The 22,565-nt window shown below is 47.8% G+C and overlaps 8 protein-coding genes across 8 annotated transcripts, besides 19 other annotated features; 3 read left to right on the top strand and 5 right to left on the bottom strand.

The window, feature by feature from the left end:
* Positions 1-239: 239 nt before the first annotated feature.
* Positions 240-283: a microsatellite.
* A 102-nt stretch (positions 284-385) lies between these two features.
* PVX_100870 (hypothetical protein, conserved) lies at positions 386-1,968 on the top strand (the record flags this gene model as incomplete). Its single annotated transcript, XM_001613870.1, has 5 exons — positions 386-815; positions 960-1,103; positions 1,311-1,481; positions 1,642-1,760; positions 1,942-1,968. 5 exons carry the CDS (start codon positions 386-388, stop codon positions 1,966-1,968), a joined length of 891 nt encoding a protein of 296 aa, XP_001613920.1.
* Positions 902-943: a microsatellite.
* Positions 1,969-2,135: 167 nt separating the features above from the next.
* PVX_100865 (cell cycle control protein, putative) lies at positions 2,136-6,057 on the bottom strand (the record flags this gene model as incomplete). Its single annotated transcript, XM_001613869.1, has 1 exon — positions 2,136-6,057. Exon 1 carries the CDS (start codon positions 5,568-5,570, stop codon positions 2,136-2,138), a length of 3,435 nt encoding a protein of 1,144 aa, XP_001613919.1. The 5' UTR covers positions 5,571-6,057.
* Positions 4,180-4,231: a microsatellite.
* Positions 6,058-6,107: 50 nt separating the features above from the next.
* Positions 6,108-6,129: a microsatellite.
* Positions 6,130-6,991: 862 nt separating this feature from the next.
* Positions 6,992-8,909, top strand: PVX_100860 (hypothetical protein, conserved; the record flags this gene model as incomplete). The annotated part of the gene is made up of 2 exons (XM_001613868.1): positions 6,992-7,091; positions 7,348-8,909. 2 exons carry the CDS (start codon positions 6,992-6,994, stop codon positions 8,907-8,909), a joined length of 1,662 nt encoding a protein of 553 aa, XP_001613918.1.
* Positions 8,660-8,684: a microsatellite.
* A 999-nt stretch (positions 8,910-9,908) lies between the features above and the next one.
* Positions 9,909-9,935: a microsatellite.
* Positions 9,936-10,212: 277 nt separating this feature from the next.
* On the top strand, positions 10,213-11,958 carry PVX_100855 (calcyclin binding protein, putative). Its single transcript, XM_001613867.1, has one exon. The coding sequence runs from the start codon at positions 10,766-10,768 to the stop codon at positions 11,447-11,449; it is 684 nt and encodes a 227-aa protein (XP_001613917.1). The 5' UTR covers positions 10,213-10,765; the 3' UTR covers positions 11,450-11,958.
* Positions 11,959-12,616: 658 nt separating this feature from the next.
* Positions 12,617-12,640: a microsatellite.
* Positions 12,641-12,683: 43 nt separating this feature from the next.
* On the bottom strand, positions 12,684-13,238 carry PVX_100850 (hypothetical protein, conserved; the record flags this gene model as incomplete). The annotated part of the gene is made up of 2 exons (XM_001613866.1): positions 12,684-13,072; positions 13,178-13,238. The coding sequence occupies 2 exons, from the start codon at positions 13,236-13,238 to the stop codon at positions 12,684-12,686; spliced, it is 450 nt and encodes a 149-aa protein (XP_001613916.1).
* A 4-nt stretch (positions 13,239-13,242) lies between these two features.
* Positions 13,243-13,263: a microsatellite.
* A 103-nt stretch (positions 13,264-13,366) lies between these two features.
* Positions 13,367-13,392: a microsatellite.
* A 436-nt stretch (positions 13,393-13,828) lies between these two features.
* Positions 13,829-13,850: a microsatellite.
* A 15-nt stretch (positions 13,851-13,865) lies between these two features.
* Positions 13,866-13,901: a microsatellite.
* A 779-nt stretch (positions 13,902-14,680) lies between these two features.
* On the bottom strand, positions 14,681-17,991 carry PVX_100845 (hypothetical protein, conserved; the record flags this gene model as incomplete). The annotated part of the gene is made up of 1 exon (XM_001613865.1): positions 14,681-17,991. The coding sequence occupies exon 1, from the start codon at positions 17,063-17,065 to the stop codon at positions 14,681-14,683; it is 2,385 nt and encodes a 794-aa protein (XP_001613915.1). The 5' UTR covers positions 17,066-17,991.
* Positions 17,931-18,030: a microsatellite.
* Positions 17,995-18,028: a microsatellite.
* Positions 18,031-18,713: 683 nt separating the features above from the next.
* Positions 18,714-19,919, bottom strand: PVX_100840 (ubiquitin-like protein, putative). The gene is made up of 2 exons (XM_001613864.1): positions 19,396-19,919; positions 18,714-19,294 (listed from the first exon to the last, which is right to left on the bottom strand). Exons 1-2 carry the CDS (start codon positions 19,499-19,501, stop codon positions 19,179-19,181), a joined length of 222 nt encoding a protein of 73 aa, XP_001613914.1. The 5' UTR covers positions 19,502-19,919; the 3' UTR covers positions 18,714-19,178.
* Positions 18,724-18,751: a microsatellite.
* Positions 19,467-19,501: a microsatellite.
* Positions 19,919-19,948: a microsatellite.
* Positions 19,949-20,375: 427 nt separating this feature from the next.
* Positions 20,376-22,254, bottom strand: PVX_100835 (hypothetical protein, conserved). The gene is made up of 2 exons (XM_001613863.1): positions 22,010-22,254; positions 20,376-21,404 (listed from the first exon to the last, which is right to left on the bottom strand). Exons 1-2 carry the CDS (start codon positions 22,053-22,055, stop codon positions 20,818-20,820), a joined length of 633 nt encoding a protein of 210 aa, XP_001613913.1. The 5' UTR covers positions 22,056-22,254; the 3' UTR covers positions 20,376-20,817.
* Positions 20,693-20,732: a microsatellite.
* Positions 21,682-21,703: a microsatellite.
* A 53-nt stretch (positions 22,255-22,307) lies between the features above and the next one.
* Positions 22,308-22,331: a microsatellite.
* Positions 22,332-22,565: the final 234 nt, after the last annotated feature.

The raw sequence follows: 22,565 nt of genomic DNA, 5'->3' as shown, positions 1-22,565 counted from the left end.
TGGGGGGGTTCCCATAGTGCATGCAGCACAGGTGTGTACGCGCATGCGGGCGTGCTGTAAAGGAAGGAACCCGTGGGGAATAAGCAGGAACGACAAATGGGATTTTTCCTTTAACCATCACCACTGAGAGGAAGTGTTGACAAGCAAAACGCAGAAGGGTTTATGTTTACATACCAGCTACGCACACATGTGTGCACGTGAGTAGCAGCAATTTGCGAGCCACTACTCCCCGCGTGGGCGTAAAAAATAAAATAAAAAAAAATAAATATATATATAAATAAATAAGGACGACTCTTTCGCCAAATGACACTCGCAAGTTTCCCCCTGAATGTATAAGACCCCACACAGAAAGGACAACATAGCTGCTCCTGTTATCCTCCCCAAAATGAAATTAAACTACGGAGAGAAAAAAACCCTTTTGGAAAACCTCACCAATAGGATGATCAAAATAGAACAAGCTATAGGCAGCATAAAATTTTACGAAAAGGGGAGCGGCGCGAAAAGGCTTCGTAAAGATGGGACATCATTTGGCAGTGTGAAAGCGGTCGAAGGGGGAGAGAAGGACTTTCTTAATAAGCCTCTTGTCAGTTTTGATGACGACGGTGATGGGCACCGGGATGGGCACCGTGACGACCACCGTGACGACCACCGTGACGACCACCGTGACGACCACCGTGACGACCACCGTGACGACCACCGTGACGACCACCATGACGACCACCGTGATGATGATGAGGGACTGCGAGCTGAGCCAAGCAGAGAAGACGAAGAGGACTACAATGAAATAAGGTCCCGCTTGGAAAACGTATCGACGGGTTAGCACACCTGCGGCAATGCTGACGAGTAGTCGCGAGAAAACATCACTACGTTGCACGCGCGTACGCCGCGTTAATGTTACATGTAATTTATTCATTTATTTGTTTATATATTTATTTTTATTTTTTTTCCCCCACCCGAAGACCTCCTCGGCGCGCACAAAGACGAGGTGGTAGAACTGATTAAGAAGCACGGGCACAAGAACAGCGTGGCCGTCCACATTTGCACCATCAAGTTGATTCTGCAGCAGATCGCGAAGGAGTTCCTCCACGACATCTATACGCAGTGTAATGCCTAAAAGGGGGCAGAAAAAAGGGAGGCAGTGTGGGTTATATACCCTCGTGCCTCTTCCTCTTGTGCGCCTTTTTCCCCCTATTTATGCACTCCTTGCAGGTGGAAAAGCACCTTCCCTGTGCTGATTTACGCTGTGGAGAAGTCTCCTACAAATTGGCCGCCAGCTAACCGCATCACTTCATCTTCCCCCCATCCCTCAGACAACGACTTCTACATCTACATCCACAGCAACAGCATCCTCGATGTGTATAATACGTTCGAGTACAAGCGGAACATCATTTTGTCTCACCTGGATTTTATGAAAACTTACAGCCAGCAGGTTCAAAAAATTATGCAGCTGAAGGAAAATATAAACAGCTACAAAATGTCGGGTAAGCGCCTGTGCCCGTATGGCTGTCCCCCCGTCCCGCGCGTGGAGAGCAACGCGAACGCCGTTTTGCCATCCGCACGATTATTTTATTTCGCTTTATTTCGCTTTGTTTTGTTTTTACTTATTTATTTGTTTTTTTTTCCGACCGCTTGACCCCCCAGAAACGGAGCTGCACCTGGAGAGGTTGCACAGAATTGAACAAAAAAACGAAGCCCTCTTTGCGCGAATCGCCGCAGTGAACGCCTCCCTGGAGGACTTGGCGTGCAAGTACGCCCTGATGGTAGGTGAATGGAGTCAACGTGAAAAAAAGAACCTCCCCAAGGGGTTGGTCGTCCGATCTGGGGGAGGGGTACACATAAACGTAGGCACAGATGTGCCCCCTCACTTTATCGAACACACGAGTCACACCCATGCGGTTACTCCCCCACGCAGATGCAGGCGGCGTCCCTACTCGTCTCCAGACACAAGCCAAATGTACCTTAAGGTGACAAGAAATTGGTGAACAAGTTGTTGCGGGGGAAAACTAAAAATGAGTAGCGCCCCTTGGGCAATTTCGCATGAAGCGGTGAAGCAGCTGCGCTTTGAGGTATTTTCGCTTTGAAGTATCTTCGCTTTTCGCAACTGCGCATTTCGTAACCGAGTGCTGCACCGCTGCTCACCCCTGGAGCAGCTTGCGCATGGGGGCGGTGAGGGCGCCCAAGCCGATGGCCGTGAAGAAGTTCACGCAGAAGCGCATGTCCTGAGCGTTGTCCGTGGGGAATAAGCCGGCCATGAAGGGCGAAATGGCGGGATGGTTAATTTTATGGTAAAATGCCTGCATGCCCAAATTGTTGGTCAACTCCTGCAATAAAATTTTGAGGAAAATTCTGGTGGACGACGTAGTGTCTTCCTCGGACAGTTTTATGTTAAGGAAAATGCTCCAAGACACAGCATCGGTGTAGAGCAAATGGGCAAATAACTTGGCGCAGTTCCTCAATTTGGCTGTCTCCAGCCTGTGGGCAGTACTATACGAATTTTGGAAGCATTTTTGGAAATTTTCTTGATAAATACTTTTGAGTTTACATAACCTTTCTGCCTGGAGGGCATAGAACTTTTGGAAAGTCTTTTCCATGCAGCAGCAGTCGATCAGCATGTTGCATATTTCTATTTCGTACCCTTTTTTTATGTTCAGTTTGAGTAGCTTGTGGACGCATTCTTCGAAGCTAAGGGAGGACATGATCGAAAGGTAGACGTTTTTCCTCAAATTGATGAGGTACTGCTCGGTCATATCTGTTATTTCGTCCTTTGCCGGGTCGTCTGCCTCATCGGGGTCGTCATCGCCGCCGCTTCCGCCGCTTCCCCCGCGTGGGTCGTTCTCCGAGTCGGTGCTGCTTTGGTCGCTTTGGTCGCTTTGGTCGCTTTGGTCGCTTTGGTCGCTTCCGTCGCGTTCGTCACTTCCGTCACTTCCACCGCTTTCCTCGCTCCTCCCTCTCCCGCGGCGCCCCCCCCCGCCGGAGGCATCCCCGTGCAGCAACTCATTGGCGATGCTGTCCCACTCGGCGTTCTCCTCCTCGTACTGCTCGTGGGGCACTTCCCTAAAGATGTTCAGCTCCTCCTGGTTCTCAAACGTCTCATCCAGGAGGTCAATTTCGTGCACGATCTTCTCCTCTTCATCAATAAGATCTAGATCCTCCAGCACGGTAGGAAAGTCTGCAAAATAATTCTTCCTATAGGTCCACAGCTTTTCAATATCATACTGCGTCTTTATGTTAATCTTCCCCTCTTGTAAAATATCCTTCAGTCGGTCGAAAATTATGTCAATTCCTTTTCTACATATGTTCATGTATAGCTGCCCAACTTCTGCCAAGAAGAAGGTACACACCTGCACGGAGTCATTCGTTATGTTTTGCAAAAGAATGGAGCAAAGCTGTAGACCCACGACTTCATGAATGACTCTCTGGTTAATCATATGGGCAATAAATTTTACACTATTGAGGCACACAATTTTATCGTTTCTCTTGTAGGACCTCCTAAAATGTAGAATGATCCTCTGTATGGTGAGTAACCCTATGGTTGGGAACTTGGAATTGACGATGCTCAACAGAGCTGCAAAGACGTGGGTAAATGCTGGGGAACTTAGCTGCGCATGGATCAGTGCTCGACTGAATATGCCCTTCCCTCGGATCAAATTGCACTCGAAAAGTTCGTAACACACGTCTCCTATATTGTCTACGTTTACCTTATTCACTATGTTGTTAATTTTTTTTTTTAATTTGAGCCATTCTTGCTTCTGGAAGAGGGCGCTCTTCTTGTTCGTCACCTCCTTCTTCAGCCTCTCCAACTTGAAGGGCGGGATGTACACTCCCCCCGCCCTTCCTATGTCCTCCGTCGTCACGTTCGCGATTTTCTGCTTCGCGTATTCGATTAGCTCCTCATTGATTTCGAGGTCGCCCTGCTCCTCCTCCGCGAGCGGGTTGAGCGGATCGAGCGGATCGAGCGGATCGAGCGGGTTGAGCGGGTCGAGCGGGTCGAGCGAATTGAGCGGCTTGAACGAATGCTTCTGGTCGTGTTTGCCGCGCGCTCCCTCCTCCGGGCGGGCCTTCCCCTCACCCGCTTTGGGCCCCCTTTTCCGCTTCCTCCCCTCACCAGGGCCGCTCGCCGAGCTGCTCTCCGCGCTACTCACCGAGCAGCTCACCGAGTCTTCCTCGCTACGCTTTCCACCGCTACCGCTGCTGCCGCTGCTACCACTGCTACCACTGCTACCACTGCTGCTGGTCCCTTCCCCGGAGTGACGGCTCCCCCGCGATTCATCTGAACGAGCTGAGGAACCGCCTTTTTTGCGGCGGGGCGACGAATCCTGCCCGCTTCCTCCTCGTTCGCTTCCCAAGCTGGACGATTCCGACCGTTCACCCCTTCTTCTTTTCCCCCTCTTGGGCTCCTTATCATCATGTCTTTCCTTTTTTGCATGCGGCACGTGGTCCTCCCTATCCTTCTTCCTATCCCTCCCTGAGTCATTAGTTTCGCCACGTTTGGTCATTTTTCGCCCCATGACAGTGTCCCCCGAGCTGGCGGACGCGCTTCTCCTATTTTCTCTCTTATCGCTTCGCCCCTCATTCGGGCGAATTCGTTTTTTCGCCTCCGACCTTCCGCTGGCACTGCTACGGCTGTGGTGGCTACTGCTGCCGCTACGGTGTCGCTTCCTTTTGCTATTCCCGTTTTTCGCTTTTCCTTTCTCAAGTTCCTTCCTCTGGTGCCCCTCATCAGTTGATTTCTGTTTATCCTTTGCGCGTGTGCCCCTTTTTCCTCCTCTCTCGTCTTCCCTTGACTGCCTCCTTCCCTTCGCATGGGGAGCACATTCATCGGAATCCTCTGACGGAGCGCTGCTCGATTTATTTCTCCCCTTACGTTTTTCCTTCTTCGTCTCCGTCATCCTTTCTCTGACGTCGCGGCGGGTTTTGCGGCCACCTCTGGCTTGTGAGTCGCCCTCTTCCGCTTCGCCTGCTTCGTCTACTTCTTCCGCTTCTCCCACTTCTACCCTTTTGTGGCGGTTCCCTCCCCTTTTTTCTCTCACAAACTTGCCCCTTCGCTTACCCTGATTTCTTCCACTACTGCCGCTTGCACCACTGACGGACGCATTGTCAGCGCTCGAATCGGGGGTGCTGGGGCTTCCCCCTTGAGACGAATTATCCTCTGAATCAACGCTACTGTATTCATCCCCACTCCTGAAGTGGCCCACTTTTGCCTTCTTCCTCCCTCTCTTTCTTCCTACCGAGCTGGAGTTCCCTCTCCTTGGGGAGGATGCATCGCTGCTACTAGTGTAATGCTCCTCCAAACGGTGTGGTGATTTTTTTTTTTGAGTTATCCTCCTTCTTTTGTCTCGTTTAGTTTTGTTAAGTGATGTGGCAATTTTCCTCTCCCCTTCTTCCGATTCATCGGAGGAAGACCTACTCTTTACGGCTTTCCTTTTTGTCCTTTCTCCTTTGCTTCTATCATCATCACTAGAGGGAAATGGGGATCTTCCTCTCCGCTGCTTTGCCCCCTTTACACTGCTGTGGCCTTCCCTGCTACTATCACTTCCCTTTCTCTTTCTCTTGGAATCCCCCTTAGTCATTTTTGGCCTGCTTCGCGTAAAGTTTGGTAAGCACTACCGTACGTTTGACTTCCCTCAAGAGTTGCTTCCCCAGCTTGGGATCTGCAAGCTTTCCTTTATTTTCATTCCTACGCGTGGCTTCTCCCCTGACGCGGAAATGGAGCGGTGAGTCGAGTGCTGTCCCGGAGGACACGCGGATTCATTTGGTTTCTTTCCCTCCGCTGGGAAAGGAAAAACACTCCTTCGCTAGCTGCGCCGGTTGGCATGTACTAATAAGCGGGAAAATTACGCCTCAAATGGGCGGCAAATTGGCGACAAATTGGCGACAAATTGGCAACAAATTGGCAACAAATTGGCAACAAATTAGCAACGAATGAGCGACAAAATACGCTATTTTGCCTTCCCCAAATCAGCTGAACCGACTGGCAAAGGTTTACTACTTGGATATGCGCGCGAGTTTTTCTTTACCGCTTCCCTTTGAGAAAATATTTTTGCGCTCCCTTTTTATATTTCCTCAATGCCATAATGCTAAAAGCGCTGTTTGAAGCCCGCGGGTTTGCTTTTTTTTTTTTTTTTTTTTTTCTAAATTTTAAAATGGATATGCCGCAATTCGAAGTAAAAGTGTACAACGTGACTCATGGCGACGTCATTTTGAGGAGTCAGTGGGGGGAGCGGAATGAGAAGGAAAACACGGCGCTCCCGCTGATCGACCTACGCGTCCCCAAAAGGGCGAACATAAAATTCCTCGCAAAAAACGAATTAACAACAACGGTAGACGAGGCACTTGTGCGAAAAGGGGAAGGAAAAATACCCTGCCGCTACATTTTCCACTCCGACTGTAAGGCAAATTTCCATTTCACCAAGGCGAACAGGCGTCCTATATCTCTGTATACATTTAACTAGCTTCTTCAGTCCCCCACGGTTTGGAAATTCTCCCCCGAGGCATATCCCCCCCAAAAAAAATTATTTTTCTTCACCATGTCTGCATACAAGTGTCTCTTCCTGAGCAGGTTACGTAAATATAAGTTGTTGCTAAAGTGGTAAAATATTTATGGTCTTTTTTTTTTTTTTTTTTGGAAAAACCTCGCCTGTTTTGTGCTGCCTGTCCGGACATGCCTGGGCACACTGCGCGAAAAGGTCAAAATAAAATTGCACATGTAAAGCGGCGAAGGCGCTTCCACCAGCGGGGGGAAGTTCACTTCCCCGACAGTTGCCCCCCCAGGAGTAACATCCTTGGCTATTTTCTGAGATAAAACAGTTCCCTCCGTTGCAAAAAAAATTATTGCAAATGTTATCCTCAAAATTGCTCAGCATTTGCTGTGAACTGCGCGCGAAGTGACAAAGTCGGCAAAAAAAATAAAAAAAAAAACTCTGTTGTCTTTAATCCCCCTTTAAAAAAATAAAAAAACTGTGCTGTCTTTAACCCCCCTTTAAAACAAAAAATGAAGGCGAATTTAAGCCCCTCCCTCCGGCAGGAAATCGCCCTATGCAATAAGCAAAAGAGCAACAAGCGATGTCTCCTCATTTCGCTCAACAGCAAATGTAATGAAACATTTTATGAGCGAAAAGACGGAATGGTCGTGCTGCCGCTTCGAATGAGGAGCCAAGTCGCTCTACGGCATGCACAGCAGTCGTCAGGGCGAATCGCACCACCCCCTCGCAGGGACCATCTGCGTTGGAGCAGCTCTTCGCAAATGAGCGCGCCAGGGAGAGCTTCTTCCTGTGGGTGCCTCCTCCCATATGTATTCTCCTCCCCGCACGCACAACCACGTTACGTTAACTTCCCCCCCCTTGGCAGTTCAATTCACGCTGGAAGGCTGCACAGAGCAAAGGGAAAACCCGAGCGACGATTTGGAAGGCATAAAATGCCTATTAAGTGACGAGCTTGCGTTCCTACTATACAACGCTGCGGTGTTTACGGCTAGATGCAAATGGGTGCTTATTTTGTGGGCCCCCGACAAATCAGTAGCAACCGAATTGGGGAAGCAAAATGAATCTGCTCAGAGCATCGAAGGAGAAAAAAAATACACCCAAGTGACACAGCTGAATAGGTTAATTTATTGCTCTTTAAAAAATAACCTTCTGCATTATGTGGACGATGATAGGGACGTGCCCCTGGAGGAAGTGCACACTTTTGAGCAGCTGGAAAGGTGCATAAGGGTTAGTCTCGGCAATGATACGCTTGGCAACCGCCTAACCGAAGTGAGCACTAATCAAATGTGTAGGGGAAGTGCAGTGCCCCATGCCAGCGTTACGAATTACCTGCACAGTTATTACTCTCTAAATGAGCAAATGAAACGGTGCTGTGACGGCTTAAATGACGAAGGTGATGGCTTGTCTAACCACCTCGATTTGCTCGCCAAGGAGAGCAACACCTGCGTCGTTTTGCTCACCATAGATGTGAGCAGCTCCAAATTGGAGAGCCGTTTTGAGAGCATAGAAACAGTCGAGTCGTTTCTCCACCTAACAAAGGAGCTACACATTTTTTATGCCCTTTACAAGACGTCCGACACGTTCACCTGCTTCTACCTCTGCCATGGTGACCGGTCCACCACGAGAGAAAAGTTCGTCTACTCTTTGTTCAAACCACACTTGATGCAAATTTTGAAAAAAAAAAATATTCACATTTTTTTGAGTGTCGAAATGGGGAAGCTTAAACATCTGGTAGACTTTATCCGAGGGGACATTACCACGAAGAGGGAAGTTCCCATAAAAAATGCACCACTTGACACGGCTCCCATAATGAAGAAGAGCACAAAGGAGTGGACCTTGGTTGGGAAAAAGAACTCCTATAGCTGTGCAGAGATCCCTGTGGAGAAGGAGTTACTTCCCATTGGGGAAAATCATTCCGTTAGCAGAAAGGGGAAGACGAATGATCAATCGGGGGATGGCCCAAAGGTGCATAAGAAGGCCTCGTTTACATCTAGGGCAAATAAATTGCTAACCCTAAAGGGGGAGACTAAGCACAACACCCCACAGATAGAGCAACCCAATTCGGGAAAAACAAATAAAGTAGCACATGCACCTTTAGGGAAAGGAAAACAAACGAGTACCTCCACATCTAACGGCGAAAATATCGGACCAAAGTTACTCAAAAAATGGCCCCTATCAAAATCGCACCATTTGAAAAAAAAAACCTCCTTCACAAATGACGGGGAGAAAACATTCACGGTGAGAAAAAAAAGAGAACCCTCCCCTGAAATCGTTCATACCAAATCGTTGACCCTCCACAAGGGGTCGTCCACCTCCGTTGAGTTAAAAAAATCGCCCTCCTTGGCTAAACAAAAATCGCTGCAACTGGACAAGAGAAAGACCCTAACCAGAAGGCTCAAAGGGAGAAGCGGTGCTTCAGAAAAGTGACACGTTTTAAGGGGTGGGGGGAGGAGCAAACGGGGGGAAGAAGCGTGGAACTGTTCATAACCCAACGGGGTGGAAGCACTTGCCCAGTTTATCCCACCCAGATGTGAGCACACGTGCAGGGGTAAAGCGCGCATCTTTATCGAGTGCACACTGCTGATTCATTTTCTACAAAGGGATATACACCTGCGTGGGGAGGCACCCTTTTCGCAGCTGCCCTTTCGGTTTAGTGGCTTGGGGGGGCCGCCTCACAGTGAGCTATTAAAAGGCCTATCAAGGGATGGCCCAAAAGACCTTAATTCATTTTGTTGCCAATCGTTTGAACCTTCTTTTTCAAACGGGGTAGCGTCCCTCTAGTGGGGCGGCACATCATTTTGGTACCCATTTGGGGCTCCACACGCAGCGGCGTTCTTCCCCTTTTTTTCGCCTCTACAAAATGAACCGCGTAGGCAATGTGGCCCCTCCACAAGGGGGATCCAATCATATGTCTACGCTCGCCTCTGTATGGTGGTGAATTATGCTAATATGTAATAAAAAGGGGGGGGCCTCCCCGTAGAAGAAGTACAGCTACGTGGCGAAACTGCCAATTGCATGTACCCCCATATGGCCTCTTCAAAAGGGGAAAAGAAACCTTCTTCAGCTGTTTTTCCCCTTTGCCGCAAAATGGAGGAGTGATCCGACCGAAAAGGCCTTCATATAAAACGTTAAAGTGGTACGCGTTTGCAAATGATACACCGCCCACTTTTATGTAACCCCGTTCAAGTGGGTTAACTCACCTCACGTGTGCATACGTTCTGTTGCTCCCTTTCATGGGTGTGTCACGTGTGGGGATATGCAAACGGATAAAATGCCGACACGCAGGGGGGTTAAAGGGGCCATATAATTGGGGGGAAAAAAAAAAAAAAAAGTATAAAATCAAAACTGAGACAAACATGTAGCGAATTATCCCTTTACGTAAAATTGCTCTTCCCACTTGAGATTTTTCTTCCCTCCAGCGGTACCACCTTGTTAGCTGAAAATCCGCGAAGGGGCAACGCGCTGAAGAAAGAGGCGTCGTTTTTCCTGTAGGCGACGTTCCGTGGCGACGATTTTTAAAGGCGCATTTGGGTTGACCACACTCTGGGAGGTTGGAAAAAAAAAAAAAAAAAAATGAAGCCATATACATACGCTCAAGTTAACCACATGTAGCACATATGTAACGCGTGTATCAGCACAAGTGGGAAACAATGTGAAAGGAAAAAAACGAAGCAAAGAGGAACCGAACGACGAGGCGTACTTCCATTCCTACATGCGCTGAGCAAACCACTGCGTTATATATATGCGCATATGCCTGCGTACAAAAATATTTATAAGCACTTTTTCATGTTGGAAACCCCGCTCAACATTATTTTTTTTATTTTTTTATTTTTCTCCCTTTGTAAAAATCACGTTGCTTTTAACCCTTCGCTGAATTTGCGCCCTCCGAAATATGAGCGAACGCCAACTTGTTTTTTTTTTAACCCAAGTGTTAACAAACAACTGACAGAAAAGGAAAAAAAATTGCGCCACTGGATTGTGAGGTCACCGCTTCCGGCTTCGCGAAATATAAGAAAAAAAAAAGTACCTACATAAACTGTCGCTCGTGCGAGTGTACCTACATAAACTGCCACTCGTGAGAGTGTACGTACATAAATTTTCATTACCTCCCCTGGGCGAACTGCATAAGGCTGCTTCCTACCGGCGTACGCACTGCCCCTGACGCCAGAATACGCCGCTGCGCTGCTGATAACGTTAGCCATCGCTTCGCAGGGCTGCAGCGCACTTGCTTGGCCGCTTCCCCCCCCAACTTATCGATTGACGAACGAGCGTAGAAGAGCCCCATGGAGTCTCCCCAAGTGGCCGAGCTGAACGAAGACATCGTGGAGCTGAACAAGTTGCTGGCCCAGGCAGTGCGAGAAAATGTGAAAGAAAAAATAAAAAAATGTATAGAAAACACAACAGTAGAAATAGCAAAACTGAAGCTGGAAGAAAGTCAAACGCCAAACAAAATAACGGAAAAAAATACCCCCCTAAATGATAGCAACATTTCGTATAACTCTGTCCAATCCTTCGCATGGAATCAGGAGGGAAATAAAGTTACCGTTTTTTTGACCGTAAAAGATATACACACCATTGATAAGGAGAAAATCTCCGCAGAATTTAACGAAAGAAATTTTGAAGTTAAAATGCACCAGGTGAACAAAAAAAATTATCGTTTCTGTGTAAAAAAATTACATGAAAAAATTGTGCCAGGCAAATGCTCTTTTAAAGTTAAGAAAGACGCTCTCCATGTGTACTTAATAAAACAGGACCAGAAGTATTGGGACAATTTGCATTTCAAGGAGTCCCCCATGTCAAAAATTCGAGCGCCCAAAATGGACGAGCAGGCCGAACCCTCCACCATGCTCATGAACATGATGAAGCAGCTGTACCAGGAGGGGGACAGCGACATGAAGAGGACCATCGCAAAGGCTTGGTGCGAGGCCAACGAGAAGAAGTCCGATTTTTCCGTCCCCAATTTTTGAGGCGCTCAGGAGGGGCAGCGGAGTGAAGGCAGACATGTAGTGGGGTATGGAAGTAACCGCAAGTTAGGCAACAACTGTAGGGAAAAAAACTCCCCCTTTCTGGAAACCCACTCGTTCATCTTTTTAATTATCCCCCCAGATAGGCAACCATTGCCCAATTTTTTTTTTTTTTTTTTATCCCCTGTTTACGTTTTTTTAAATCTCCTTTCTGTTTTTTCACCCCTCCCCATGCCCGTGCGGATTTGCCAAAATCCCCGCGTTTGCTTTTGCTCCCGTTTTTTAACGCAAAGCAGGCGCAAAAGCACGGCGAGCGAACGCAAACGCGAACGCGGAAGCGAAAATGTACATCACATGTGCCCACCGTATACCATAAATAGCGAAATAAATTTGTAACCACTTTTTCCGCATAACTGTACGTGCATGTGGCACCGTCCTGTAAGGCAAAAGAAACGCAGTAAAGTTGTTCGCACTGTGCCCACTTCGTGATGAAAGGAGTGATTTTTTTTTTTTTTTTTAAACAAATGTGGAGGGGCACCTGTCACTTCGCGCCCGCACGAGTGGCACGCCAATTGGGGAGGCGGCGAGACGACCATGCGACCATGCAACAACCTTTAAGGGGGAACCCCATTATGCAGATTAAAGAAGCACCCGTTGTGTTGGTCGTTTTGTTCGTTACGCGTTGTCACCCGGACAAGGGGGGATCACAGCGTTGGTTTATGTGTTCACTAGTCAGTCACCAATATTGTGATGGCCAATTTGGTATTTTTTTTTTTATTTTCAAACGTTGATGACCAAACGGATTGAGAACTCCGCGAGGGGACAGTCTAAAGTTGCACGCTCTTAGTTGCCCCCCTTACTTTCACGCGGGGTATACATACGTGGGCATACCGAACGGGCACAAATGAGGCTGCTTTTTACCCATGTAAATTTTCAACAAGGTGGATGTCTAGCTGCGTATTAAAAAAAATAAAATAAAATAATTCGTACTGCATGGACACAAAAAAATTAAAGTATCTCCTTTCGAGGGCACGAAAATTGTACTATTATTATTATTATTATTCATTTCGGCGCAGCGAGGGGACAAAAGACAGAAAAAAAAAAAATCGCCATCCTCGTGGGCCGCATCATCCACACAGCTTCGCTAAACAGTGCGAATAAACATCCTGCGCTTTTTTTTTTTTTTTTTTTTTTTTCGCTTCCCCCCCCATTGATGGTGTAAGTCAATCTTCACATGCTAATTGAAGCCATCCCTTGTCTCCATGGAGCAAGTACTTCGGACGTTGTTCTTCTGATCTTGGTAACTCCCCATGTGGTTATGTTTATCCAAGAGGGGAACTGGTATTCCGTTAAAATAACCCAAAGTTACATACAAAAACGAAATGACAATGATAGTAATGCCTATGAGTAAGCTCAAAAAACCCTTGTTAATCAGGATGGAGGCTATTATGAGCATGTATAGGCTTCTACCAACTACTGTGAATAAGAATTCGATGTGCCGATAGAAATTGAATGTCTTAACGTCGCATAGGATTAAGAGGATGCCTGAGCAGATGATGTACAGGTTTATCACCGTTTGGAACAGGTTGAAGACGTTCAGGATGCCGCCGGTGATCATGAGCGCGCCTGCGGGGGGGGGAGCGATGGAGCAATGGAGCAATGAAGAGGAGAAACGACGGAGCGATGGGGCGGCGAAGCGGCGAAATGACGGAGCGGGGAAGCCCCCTTTACCTGCAACCATCGACAAAAAGCGCAAGCTGAAGTTGGGTATGTTCTTAAATATCAGTGCCATGATTGGAAAAAAAAAAAAAAAAAAAAACACCTCCAAAGTGTTAATTTGTTTTAAAATTGAAACTCCTTTAAAAGGGCTTCTTTTCCGTTTTGTCTTTTCTCCTTGCCGTGGTGTTCTTCCTATTGGAGTTAAAAAAAAAAAAAAAAAAAAAAAAAATGGGTGAAGAAGTTGGGAAAAAATGGCGCCACACGTTTGTATACATATGCGCGCATGTACGGCGTACGCAGGGGAAGAACTACCTGACTGGGAGTGTTCCTCCTCGAAGAGCGTCTTTACGCGTTTTGTTTAACGTGGGAATTTGCGTTAACTTCAGCTGGTGAATGTTTTTAACTCGCGCGTCCCTCTCGTTGTTGAGTACGTCCGAATTGCGCGTGTGTAGAGGTGTGTACATGCGTTTGTACTTGTTTGTGTTCGTTTGCATTTGCTTACATCCGTTTGCATTTGCTTACATCCGTTTGGTTTTTTTTACACCCTTTTGTGTGCGCACAAATGGAGCTTTGCTGCTGAGGCATATCCGCAGGCAGTCCTCTCGAAGCCTCGCCGCGTTTTGCAAATTTTTGTACGTTGTATTTTTGTGTACACAAGTGATCACAAAAAAAAAAAAAAAAAAAAAAGATTATGTTTGAATGGAAGGCTATATGCTGAATGGGAATAGCTCTTTTTTTTTTTTTTTTACCTACATAAATGCGTTAATTTTTCATACATTTTTGTGATAAAAAAAAAAAAACGAATTGCGCATTTTGGGGAACTGAATTGCCAGTTTTTAATTCACCTTTGTCTTTTTTTTTCGAATCGCAAATTGGGAAGCAGTTATTTTTGGGGGGGAAAAAATTGCCCATTTTTAAGGGAAAGGAAAATGCGAAGCAGTCAGCGTGATGTGCCGCCCACCTTTGGGTTCGCCTTCGTTTCTCATGACGGGCTTGGCATTTTTTATTTTCTTCATTTTTTTAGCGGCAGATGTGGGTATAATTTTGTGCGTCCCCCTTACCCGTGCGGGAAAAAGAGCAAAAAAAAAATGTCCTGCATTTTTTCACGTAAGTAAAATTGGACACTTCGCAATTTTAAATGGCTGTTGAAAATTAAAAGAGGGTCATAAAATTGTTACAAAAGGAGAAGGAACAAGTTTGCATGTTTTAATTATTAACAACTTTGTATCTTCTAAAAAAAAAATGAAAAAAAAAAAATTGCGTACAAAGGGGCATGTAAATAGCTCTGTCACTACTTAACATGCGCATATTAAACAGGCATGTCTGGCTGAACCATTTGTGGGGGCATGCAAAATGAGGTTTTTTAAAAAAAAAAAGGGAAAATTTGGCCCGCACCCCGAAAATGGACGCGCCGTTTGCTGCCTCAACTCAAGTGCGTATGCACATGGAGGCATACGCATAGAGACACCTACGCGGGGCAACCCGTAGGTACCATCCCCTTCCACTTTGAAGCTTTTATTTTTTCTTCTTCGAATCCTTGTGCGCGTGCTTTTTTTTCTTCGAGTTTTTCCCTAATCCGGGTTTCTTGCCCCCCGCGGGTTCTTCATTTTGGGGGTCCTCATGGGAGGGCTCCTCAAGGGAGGGTTCCTCATGGGAGGGCTCTTCATGGGAGGGCTCTTCATGGGAGGGCTCTTCATGGGAGGGCTCCTCATGGGATGGTTCCTCATGGGAGGGCTCCTCATGGGACGGCTCCTCATGGGAGGGCTCCTCATGGGAGGGCTCCTCATGGGAGGGCTCCTCATGGGAGGGCTCTTCATGGGAAGGCTCCTCATTGTTTGGCTCCTCGTTCGTGTATTCCTCTTTCGGGAGTTCCCCCGTTGGCAGCTCCTCCGCTGGCGGCCCCTCCTTCACCGCTTCTACCATTTCGGCTGCGACGCCCGAGTCCTCCTGCTGCGGGAGGGGCTCGTCTTCTCCTTTTCCTTCATCAGCCTCTCCCTTCATCGGCTCATGCTCCTCCTGAGCGAGTTCTTCGTTGACGGCGCCTCCCTCTTCAGCTGCGCTTTTCTCCGCCTCCTGGTTATGCTGCTCCGTTTGGTCCACGTGGCTTTCCTGCTGCGCTTCCTCCACGTGGCTTTCCTGCTGCGCTTCCTCCACGTGGCTTTCCTGCTGCGCTTCCTCCACGTGACTTTCCTGCTGCGCTTCCTCCACGGGGCCGTCTTGCTTCTCCTCCCCCTCCGGCTGGGCATTCCAATCCGGGGCGCCATCCTGATCGACTTGCTTAATTGGCGATGGCTCCTCCGTTTTGGCTCCGCCGTCTGGGTAGCCCACTGCTTCCGCATCGTCCTGTTGCGCATCCTCCTGTACTGCATCCTCCCGCTCCGCATCGTTTTCAATTTTCGTGTGGTCCCCTTCTCCGTGAGAGAGTTCTCCGTGCATCCAGCCGTGGCCGCCATCCGGGCTGACTTCCCCATCCGAGGGGGATGCTACTCCCAGTAGCGCGCCCCCCTCAGCTGCTCCCTCCTCCGCATCCGCCTCCATATGTTGTGCACTTTGCTCGGAGTTGATTAGGGGCTCCTCAGGGGGAGCGGCGGATTCGAATTGGTCCTCTTCTTGGTGGTGCGGGTCCTGCTCCAGGTAGTGTTCCTCTTCGTGGTGGTCCGGCTCCTGCTCCAGGTAGTGTTCCCCTTCGTGGTGGTCCGGGTCCTGCTCCAGGTAGTGTACCTCTTCTTGGTGGTGCTGTTCCCCTTCGTGGAGGTCCCCTTCCCCTTCCTGCGCCTGCCCCTGGTAGAGCTCCCCCACGGGGTGGTAAGGCGGGATCATTTCCAGGTAGGTCGGCGTGGCGTCGTGATCTTTTGCAGCACCGGTATGGTTGCCGCTACGGTACAGTTCATCCCCATCACCCACGTGGTCCTGCTTATCCGGGGGGGAGACAAAAAAGTTTCTGTCGGAGCTGGTGTGATCGGTGAGCGAGTTCTGGCTAGGGGTGCTCTTAAAGCTATTGTTTTGGAGGCCATTGTTTTGGAGGCCATTGTTTTGGAAGCCACTGCTCTGGAAGCTGCCGTTGCTCAGGTTATCCTTGGTGAGTTTTTTTTTCTTCTTATTTTTTTTCACTTTCAAAATTTTAATCATTTTTTCCCCATGTTTCGATTCCAGGTATTTCTTCCTCTGCACAAAGAGGACATCATCCGAGTAGTAGCTCACGAGATATTTAAAGGTGAACAAATTGGGGACTAAATTTTGGTTTTCCCTAACGACTTGCTCTTCCACATGTTCTGTGGACTTTTGCAGTTTATTAAAAAATTCCGCATTTGAAAAAGTGGTGTTAAGGTTAAAGTCCTGGTTTTTCTTAATCATAGAGTCTATTTTTTCTTTATAAATTTTTCTCTTTTTTTTATAAATCAAGCTAGTCAAATTTAGAATAACGTCTTGAGAGATGCTTTCATCTATTGAGGGTAACTTTGGCTGTATCCCTAGCAGTGCTTCATGGTACATTTTTTTAATAGAGTTGAGTACCTTCTGTACGTCCGGATCCTTTTCGTAGTTTTTCAATTCTTCGTAGAAATCTTCCACAGTTACATCAAATTTGTTTAGCACTTCTTTCTCTACGTCTTCTATCCTCTGCTTGTACCCATTGTTCAGCAGCACTTCTTCCAGCTTATTCAATTCTATGCTTGTGTTGGGTTCATTTTTGATCATGTCGTAGACACTTTTGGTTGTTTTGGATGTCTCATTCAGCACTTTATAGATTTCTAAACATAAGTGTCTTAGAATTAGTAGGATGTTTTCCTTTACTATTTGTTTTTTCCGCCTGAATATTTTTTCCCCTGTTACGTACCAGATGACGAGGAACCCCCCGACGAACAGGCTGATTTCGAGCAGCTTCGTCAGTCCCCTGCCCATTTTGGAGAGAAGCTCACAGCGCGCTGTGGGGAAGCGTGTGTATGTTTTACTTGGTACACCGGTTGGGAGCCCTTTTCTTGATTAACTCCTCGAGGGCAATCTGGTTGGCAGTTGTATAGCCTACTTACCTACCTACCAACCTTCCGAGTGCGCCTTCCCCCCCTTTCTTCCCAGGTGAGGGACCCACAACGCTGCGAAAGAGCGGCCTCTATTACCCCGTGAGGTACACTACCTTGCTAACGCTCCTTGCACTAATCAAAGGCACAACTAGTAGGCACACTCACCGCTACCCCGAACATGCGTATACCTTCCGGGGGAACTCCTCTTAAAAAAGCTCCCCTTTGAAAATTTCCCCGCTGGCACGCAAAACGCCCATCGATTTATACCGCCGCAAATTTTTTATAGAGGCCTAAAGCAGGGAGAATGTGGTACGTTTGGTTTCCCACAAGGGGGGTGGAGGGAGAGGAAAAAGTCACGCATTATTATGCGCGGCGGCAGCGCAAGGTGGTTCTTCAAAGCGCTCCCTGTTGGTGTTCCCTTCAAATGGTAGCCTGTGCCAGGTTAAGTCCCCTTTTTTACGGGGGAAGAAGCGCGGCGTACACGGATGCGCCTCTTCGCCGGTGCGTTTTTCCCTCGGGAGAGCGAACAGGGTGATGAAGGCGAAGCTGGCTCTGTCGTGCCCCAAAGAAGTTTCCTCCTGCACGTACATACAAATTTGGAAGGCACAGTTAAGCACAAACAGGGAGGCAAAAAAAAAAAAAAAAAATTTCCAGTTGTTATGTACCCATCTGTAGATACCTTTTTGTATGTTCTTTTTTTTTTTTATTTTTATGAGCAGATGCAATGGCGTCACTTATAAGGTACACGACGTACACGACGTACGCGACGTACGCGACGTACCCGACGTACCCGATGAACGTTCCTACGTTACGTATGTTAAGTACGTTACGTACGCGCTGTACGTACGCCTCTCCCCGCATACGCGTTGGGGGGAACTTTTCCCCTCCTCGCCACAGGCACGGGAAAATACCGTGCCTACAATTTGTCGCGAACGTTGTGCATACATAAATCAGCGCAGGCACTGTGCACGTCGCGTAGAAGTGGTGAGCTGACCCGGGGCAGGAGCAACGAAGGGGGTACAAAACAAAAATGTGGAAAAAATGGGCAGAAAAACGTGCAGGTGGGGATACGTATGGATGAGAAGGGGGCGACCCCCAACTTCTTTTTTTCTGTGCTCACAGCGGCGTGATTTGCAAAGAAGTACAGGGAGATGGGCAAACTGTGCAGGTAGCCGCACCGCGTTCGAATTGCCCAGAATGGGAATATACACGCCTGCCTTTCCCGATGACAATCAAGCTAACCTTAGTTTCTCCCCCCGCGGTTGTTAAAAAGGGGGAAAAAAAAAAAAAAATCGCAAAATAGTGTACCCACGGGAGCAGCATATGACGCAACGGGGCAATCGCAAAATTTCCCACTTTTTCCTTTTACCAAAATGGGCGTTATATATGTATAGGAGTAAAAATTTGCTGAGAATTCCCCCCAAAGGGATCCTCAAATGAAGTGATGGGATATTTAAGTGAAGAGTCCACTCGGAGGGCATCCCCCTTTTTGCATTGACATACACAAGAGTGTTGCATCATGAGGAGTGGGGAGGGAGGACAAAAAAAAAAAATAAAAATAAAAAAAAATAATACATGTTAATCGCAAAAATAAAATAAAAAAACGGGCGCTAAAACGTCGTTGCATAATCAAATACGTTGCGACTGATTTCCCATTTTCCGCATCGGTTGGTCTTTTCGATAGGGCCCTGTCAGTTGGGATTGCTCTCATCACGGGGATGTAATTTTTCGTTCAAGTGGAGGGCCATTCCTGTACTTTCCTAAAACGCCGCTTACTTAAGATGCCATTTTTTGGAAGTACCCATTTTTGCTTTCCCTTTTGGTTTCTTACGCCGCGAAAGGAGTTCCATCCTTTTTCGTTCCACTTCGACGGCAGAGAGGGGGTGGGAACAAATCCGCCGAAAGCGCTTGTGCATGCACATGCTGGTGGCTTTCCCTCTCCCTCTAGCGTAGCATGTGTGCTTGTGGCCCCCCAGTGGGGCCACCTCAACTGGTCAGTTATAATATAGCTCGAGACTCATCCCGTCCTTAATTTCGTAATCTTGCAGAGTGATGTGGTCCTTGTAAATGGTGTACCATTTTTGTATTCGTATTTTGTCGGCCCTGGTTCCTGCAGAGGGGGGGTGGTGAAAGGGTCATGCGGGGATTACGTTGGAGGGGGAGCGTGCCACGCAACCGATGCCCACTGCACGCGAGCGGAAGATGTCCTACCCGTTTGCGCCGCCACGAGCTTCTTCAAATCCCCGATGGTGTCATCCGGGTTGCACTTCACGCGGATTTTCTTCCCCAGCCGGTCGTTCAGTATTATTTCTATCATTCTCCCCTCGAAGGTGGTTGCTTGGCAAATTGGCAACTACGCCTGGGGCTATATATGCTCAGCTGCCCGTGCACTGCTTGGACGCACTTAATGGGGAACAGAAGGGGGAACCCTCACCAGTGTCTTCGCCCCCAAGGGAAGCTTGTCAAATGATATGTTGTGCCTCCACGAGAGCCCAGTTTTTCGCGTTTATCCGCGAGAGGTAGTCCCCCTCGTGGGCGTAAAAAAAAGGTAAAACGGAAGCCACAAAAGGGGGGAAGTTGGGCCAGAAAAAAAAACCTTACCGATGTGGCGGTGAAAAAAAAAGGGGACCTTCGAATGGGTTTCTCAACCCGCGTGGGGGGCAAACGTTAGAGAGTAAATATGCTTAATAGCCTCACCAAACAGTTGAGTAACTATCGCTTCACAGGACTATATCATTTTTTTTTTTTTTTTTTTTTTTTTCCTTTGCGGGCAATTTTTTTACAGCAATTTATGGCAGCCATCGGTGAAGTGCCTAACCGGGGAGAGCGCTGCTTAGCAAGGGGAACTCCAAAAGGCCATGTAGGACAATTTTTTTTGCTTTCAAAATATGGCTCACGCCTACCGTTTTATTTTGTTCTTTTTTTTTGGGGACTGTTATTTTTTCCACATGGGGTATACTTATTCAGTGTGGGGATGCCCCCAATCGAACTGACCCAATTGTTCCTTACGGGAGGGAAACTCTTTTGGAGGACTGTATCACCCCGCTGGCCATTCAGCTAGGCAAAAATGAGGGCAAAAAAAACACCCCTGTAAGTACATCAATTTGGATGTTTGGTGAAGAGAAAAAGGGCACCTCCGCGTGGCACACAGATGGGCTAATTTCATTGGAGAATGTATTTTTTTTTTTTTTGAAAATTTCTCATCGCGACTCACCAAAATGGTATAGCCGCACGGGGTACGTTTAGCCCCTCTTCGGGAAAAAAACGATAACATATATAATTTAGGCAAAATGGGGAAGTTTCATTTTGCTGAAAAGGGTTAGTTCTGGGTCCGGCGGCGAGCCTTCTCTCCTCGTGTGTGGTAATGCGCACGGAGGGGAGGAGGCGAGCTTTCGTTGCACAAGCAAGGAGGGGAAGCAGTGAAGGGGCGGCGACGTAAAGAAGCGACGACGTAAAGAAGCGACGAAGTGGAGCAACGATATGAATAGGAAACGGCGCGACGTACGCCTCTGCGCTGCTGAAATGCATACTGGGTGGACGTCTCGCTGGCCGGCGTTCACACACGCTGCGCCCCCACGAGATGTATGCTAATGGGCATCATAACACGCATGTGCGCACACAACGCGGTTAGCGCTACGTAAAAATGTAGGGCGTCAGGCCGAGGAAGGAAATGTAGAGGGAGAGGAGAGACAGCCCGTGGTAAATGTGGAAGTCCTTCTTATTCTTCTTAATCTCTGCAATGGTAGTTTCACTCTTGGGGTTCCTAATGAGCTCATTATATAAATTCTCCTTCTGAATCTTCAAACTGTGCACCTTATTCTGAAGGTACAAATTGTTTAAGAGGCACGATAGGGCAACAATGGTCGAGCTGATCCTCAGCTGCATGTTGTGGTTTGCCAGTCTCACCGTGGATAAGAGGAGAATGCCAGAAAAAAGAGTTGAAAAACCAAAAAAATATTGGAAGTCTTCTCTCCTTCTGGTGAAATCTCCTTCCATGCTTTTCATTTCTTCTAACTGTTTTTTTGCTTCCTCTGCATTTTCGGGGATGGGGATTCGCTTCATATTTTTGAGGCTCCTAAACAAACCAACTTCCGAGAAAAGGCACAGCCAGAACGTCGACCCGAAGAGGTACCCCCAACTGATGTTTAGCAGCGGCCTTAGGACTTGAGGGTTCTTCATGATCAGCTTGGGGAACAGCGAGAGGACCAGGCTCGAGAGGCCTGCGTTGGAAAGGGGGCAAGAAAACAACCATAGGGGGGGGGGAAACGGTGGGGTGCGCGAAGGAGCAGCACAGCGAGAGCACTCCATTGGTAGGTATAAACACTCCACTGCTAAGTATAAACACCCCGCTGGTAGGTATACACACTCCACTGGCAAGTATAAAAACCCCGCTGGTGGGCGCCGCTCAACCCTTTTCGCAATGCATTTATCGATGCAAAGTTTCTCATTTGCATCACCAAATAGAGCCCACATAACATGCACGTCGGCCCTGCCTCAACTTTTTTTTTTTTTTTTTTTTTTCCATCACGAGAGGGACGGACGGGATGCATGTACCCCCTCTTGCATCCTCTCCCTTTTGCGAAAATTCACATCCCAAAGCTGCCACTTTGAAGCGATGGCACAACGGCTTTCTCGCACCAGTTAAAGGTGTCAGTTCGTTTATACAAACGCGCTGACAATAGGGGGGGCGATGGAGGACTACCAACCAAGAACAACCCCTCCCAAATGGCACAGTCTCGAAGGGTACGCCATACGACTCTCCCTCTTCCTCTCTCATTTGCTACCCCCATCAGGGGGAAGCCTACTGCTGTTGGGGCTTTCTAACCTGCTATGCTGGTTACGCATCGGAGGTAGCTCACAGTGGCTCCCATTTTGTTCTTCCCTTTGGCGGTTGGTGGCGATACGAAGTGGTCAGCGGCGATTCGCAGTGGTCAGCGACGGTTGGTACCAGTCGGGTGATCCTCTACCCCTCAGTGGCAATTTCGTGGCCTGTCGTGGGGGCCTCCTCGCAATCTCGTCACAGGTTAGTCGCCCTAGCGAGGGGTAGCTTAACTGCAAATTCGATTCAGCAAAGAAAAAAAAAAAAAGCGCTTCCAATTTGTGGAAAATCGTCTTCAAAATTGGCAAAAAAAAAAAAAAAAAAAAGAAATTAAGATTGGGGGTCCCTCCAGTGGGTAACAGGCGTAAGAAGTCACAGGGAAAAAAAAAAAAAAAAAAATTCAAATATTTTCAAAAAAAGTCTCTCAAAAAAGGCCTCTCAAAAAGGCGCTTCCATCGCAGCGTTTTAAGGATACTGAAGTGCCACCTGCGCGGGTGCAAAAGAAGGAAAAAAATTGCTGCCAAGTGAGAATCACTTCAATTTCGGGGGAACAATAAGGGAT

The sequence above is a fragment of the Plasmodium vivax genome, chromosome 14 (assembly GCF_000002415.2).
Source record: "Plasmodium vivax chromosome 14, whole genome shotgun sequence".
Lineage (NCBI taxonomy): Eukaryota > Apicomplexa > Aconoidasida > Haemosporida > Plasmodiidae > Plasmodium > Plasmodium vivax.
The sequence above is the reverse complement of the archived record's forward strand: the minus strand, read 5'-3'. Positions and strand labels throughout refer to the sequence as shown.

Bases quoted from the DNA above. Each gene is read 5' to 3' on its own strand.
- PVX_100840 (XM_001613864.1), bottom strand. From the start codon at position 19,501: ATGATAGAAATAATACTGAACGACCGGCTGGGGAAGAAAATCCGCGTG. The intron at 19,295-19,395 runs GTAGGACATCTT...CCCCCTCTGCAG, and splicing joins GCTCGTGGCGGCGCAAACGG to GAACCAGGGCCGACAAAATA.
- PVX_100835 (XM_001613863.1), bottom strand. From the start codon at position 22,055: ATGGGAGCCACTGTGAGCTACCTCCGATGCGTAACCAGCATAGCAG. The intron at 21,405-22,009 runs GTTAGAAAGCCC...TTTCCAACGCAG, and splicing joins ATGCGTAACCAGCATAGCAG to GCCTCTCGAGCCTGGTCCTC.
- PVX_100855 (XM_001613867.1), top strand. From the start codon at position 10,766: ATGGAGTCTCCCCAAGTGGCCGAGCTGAACGAAGACATCGTGGAGCTG.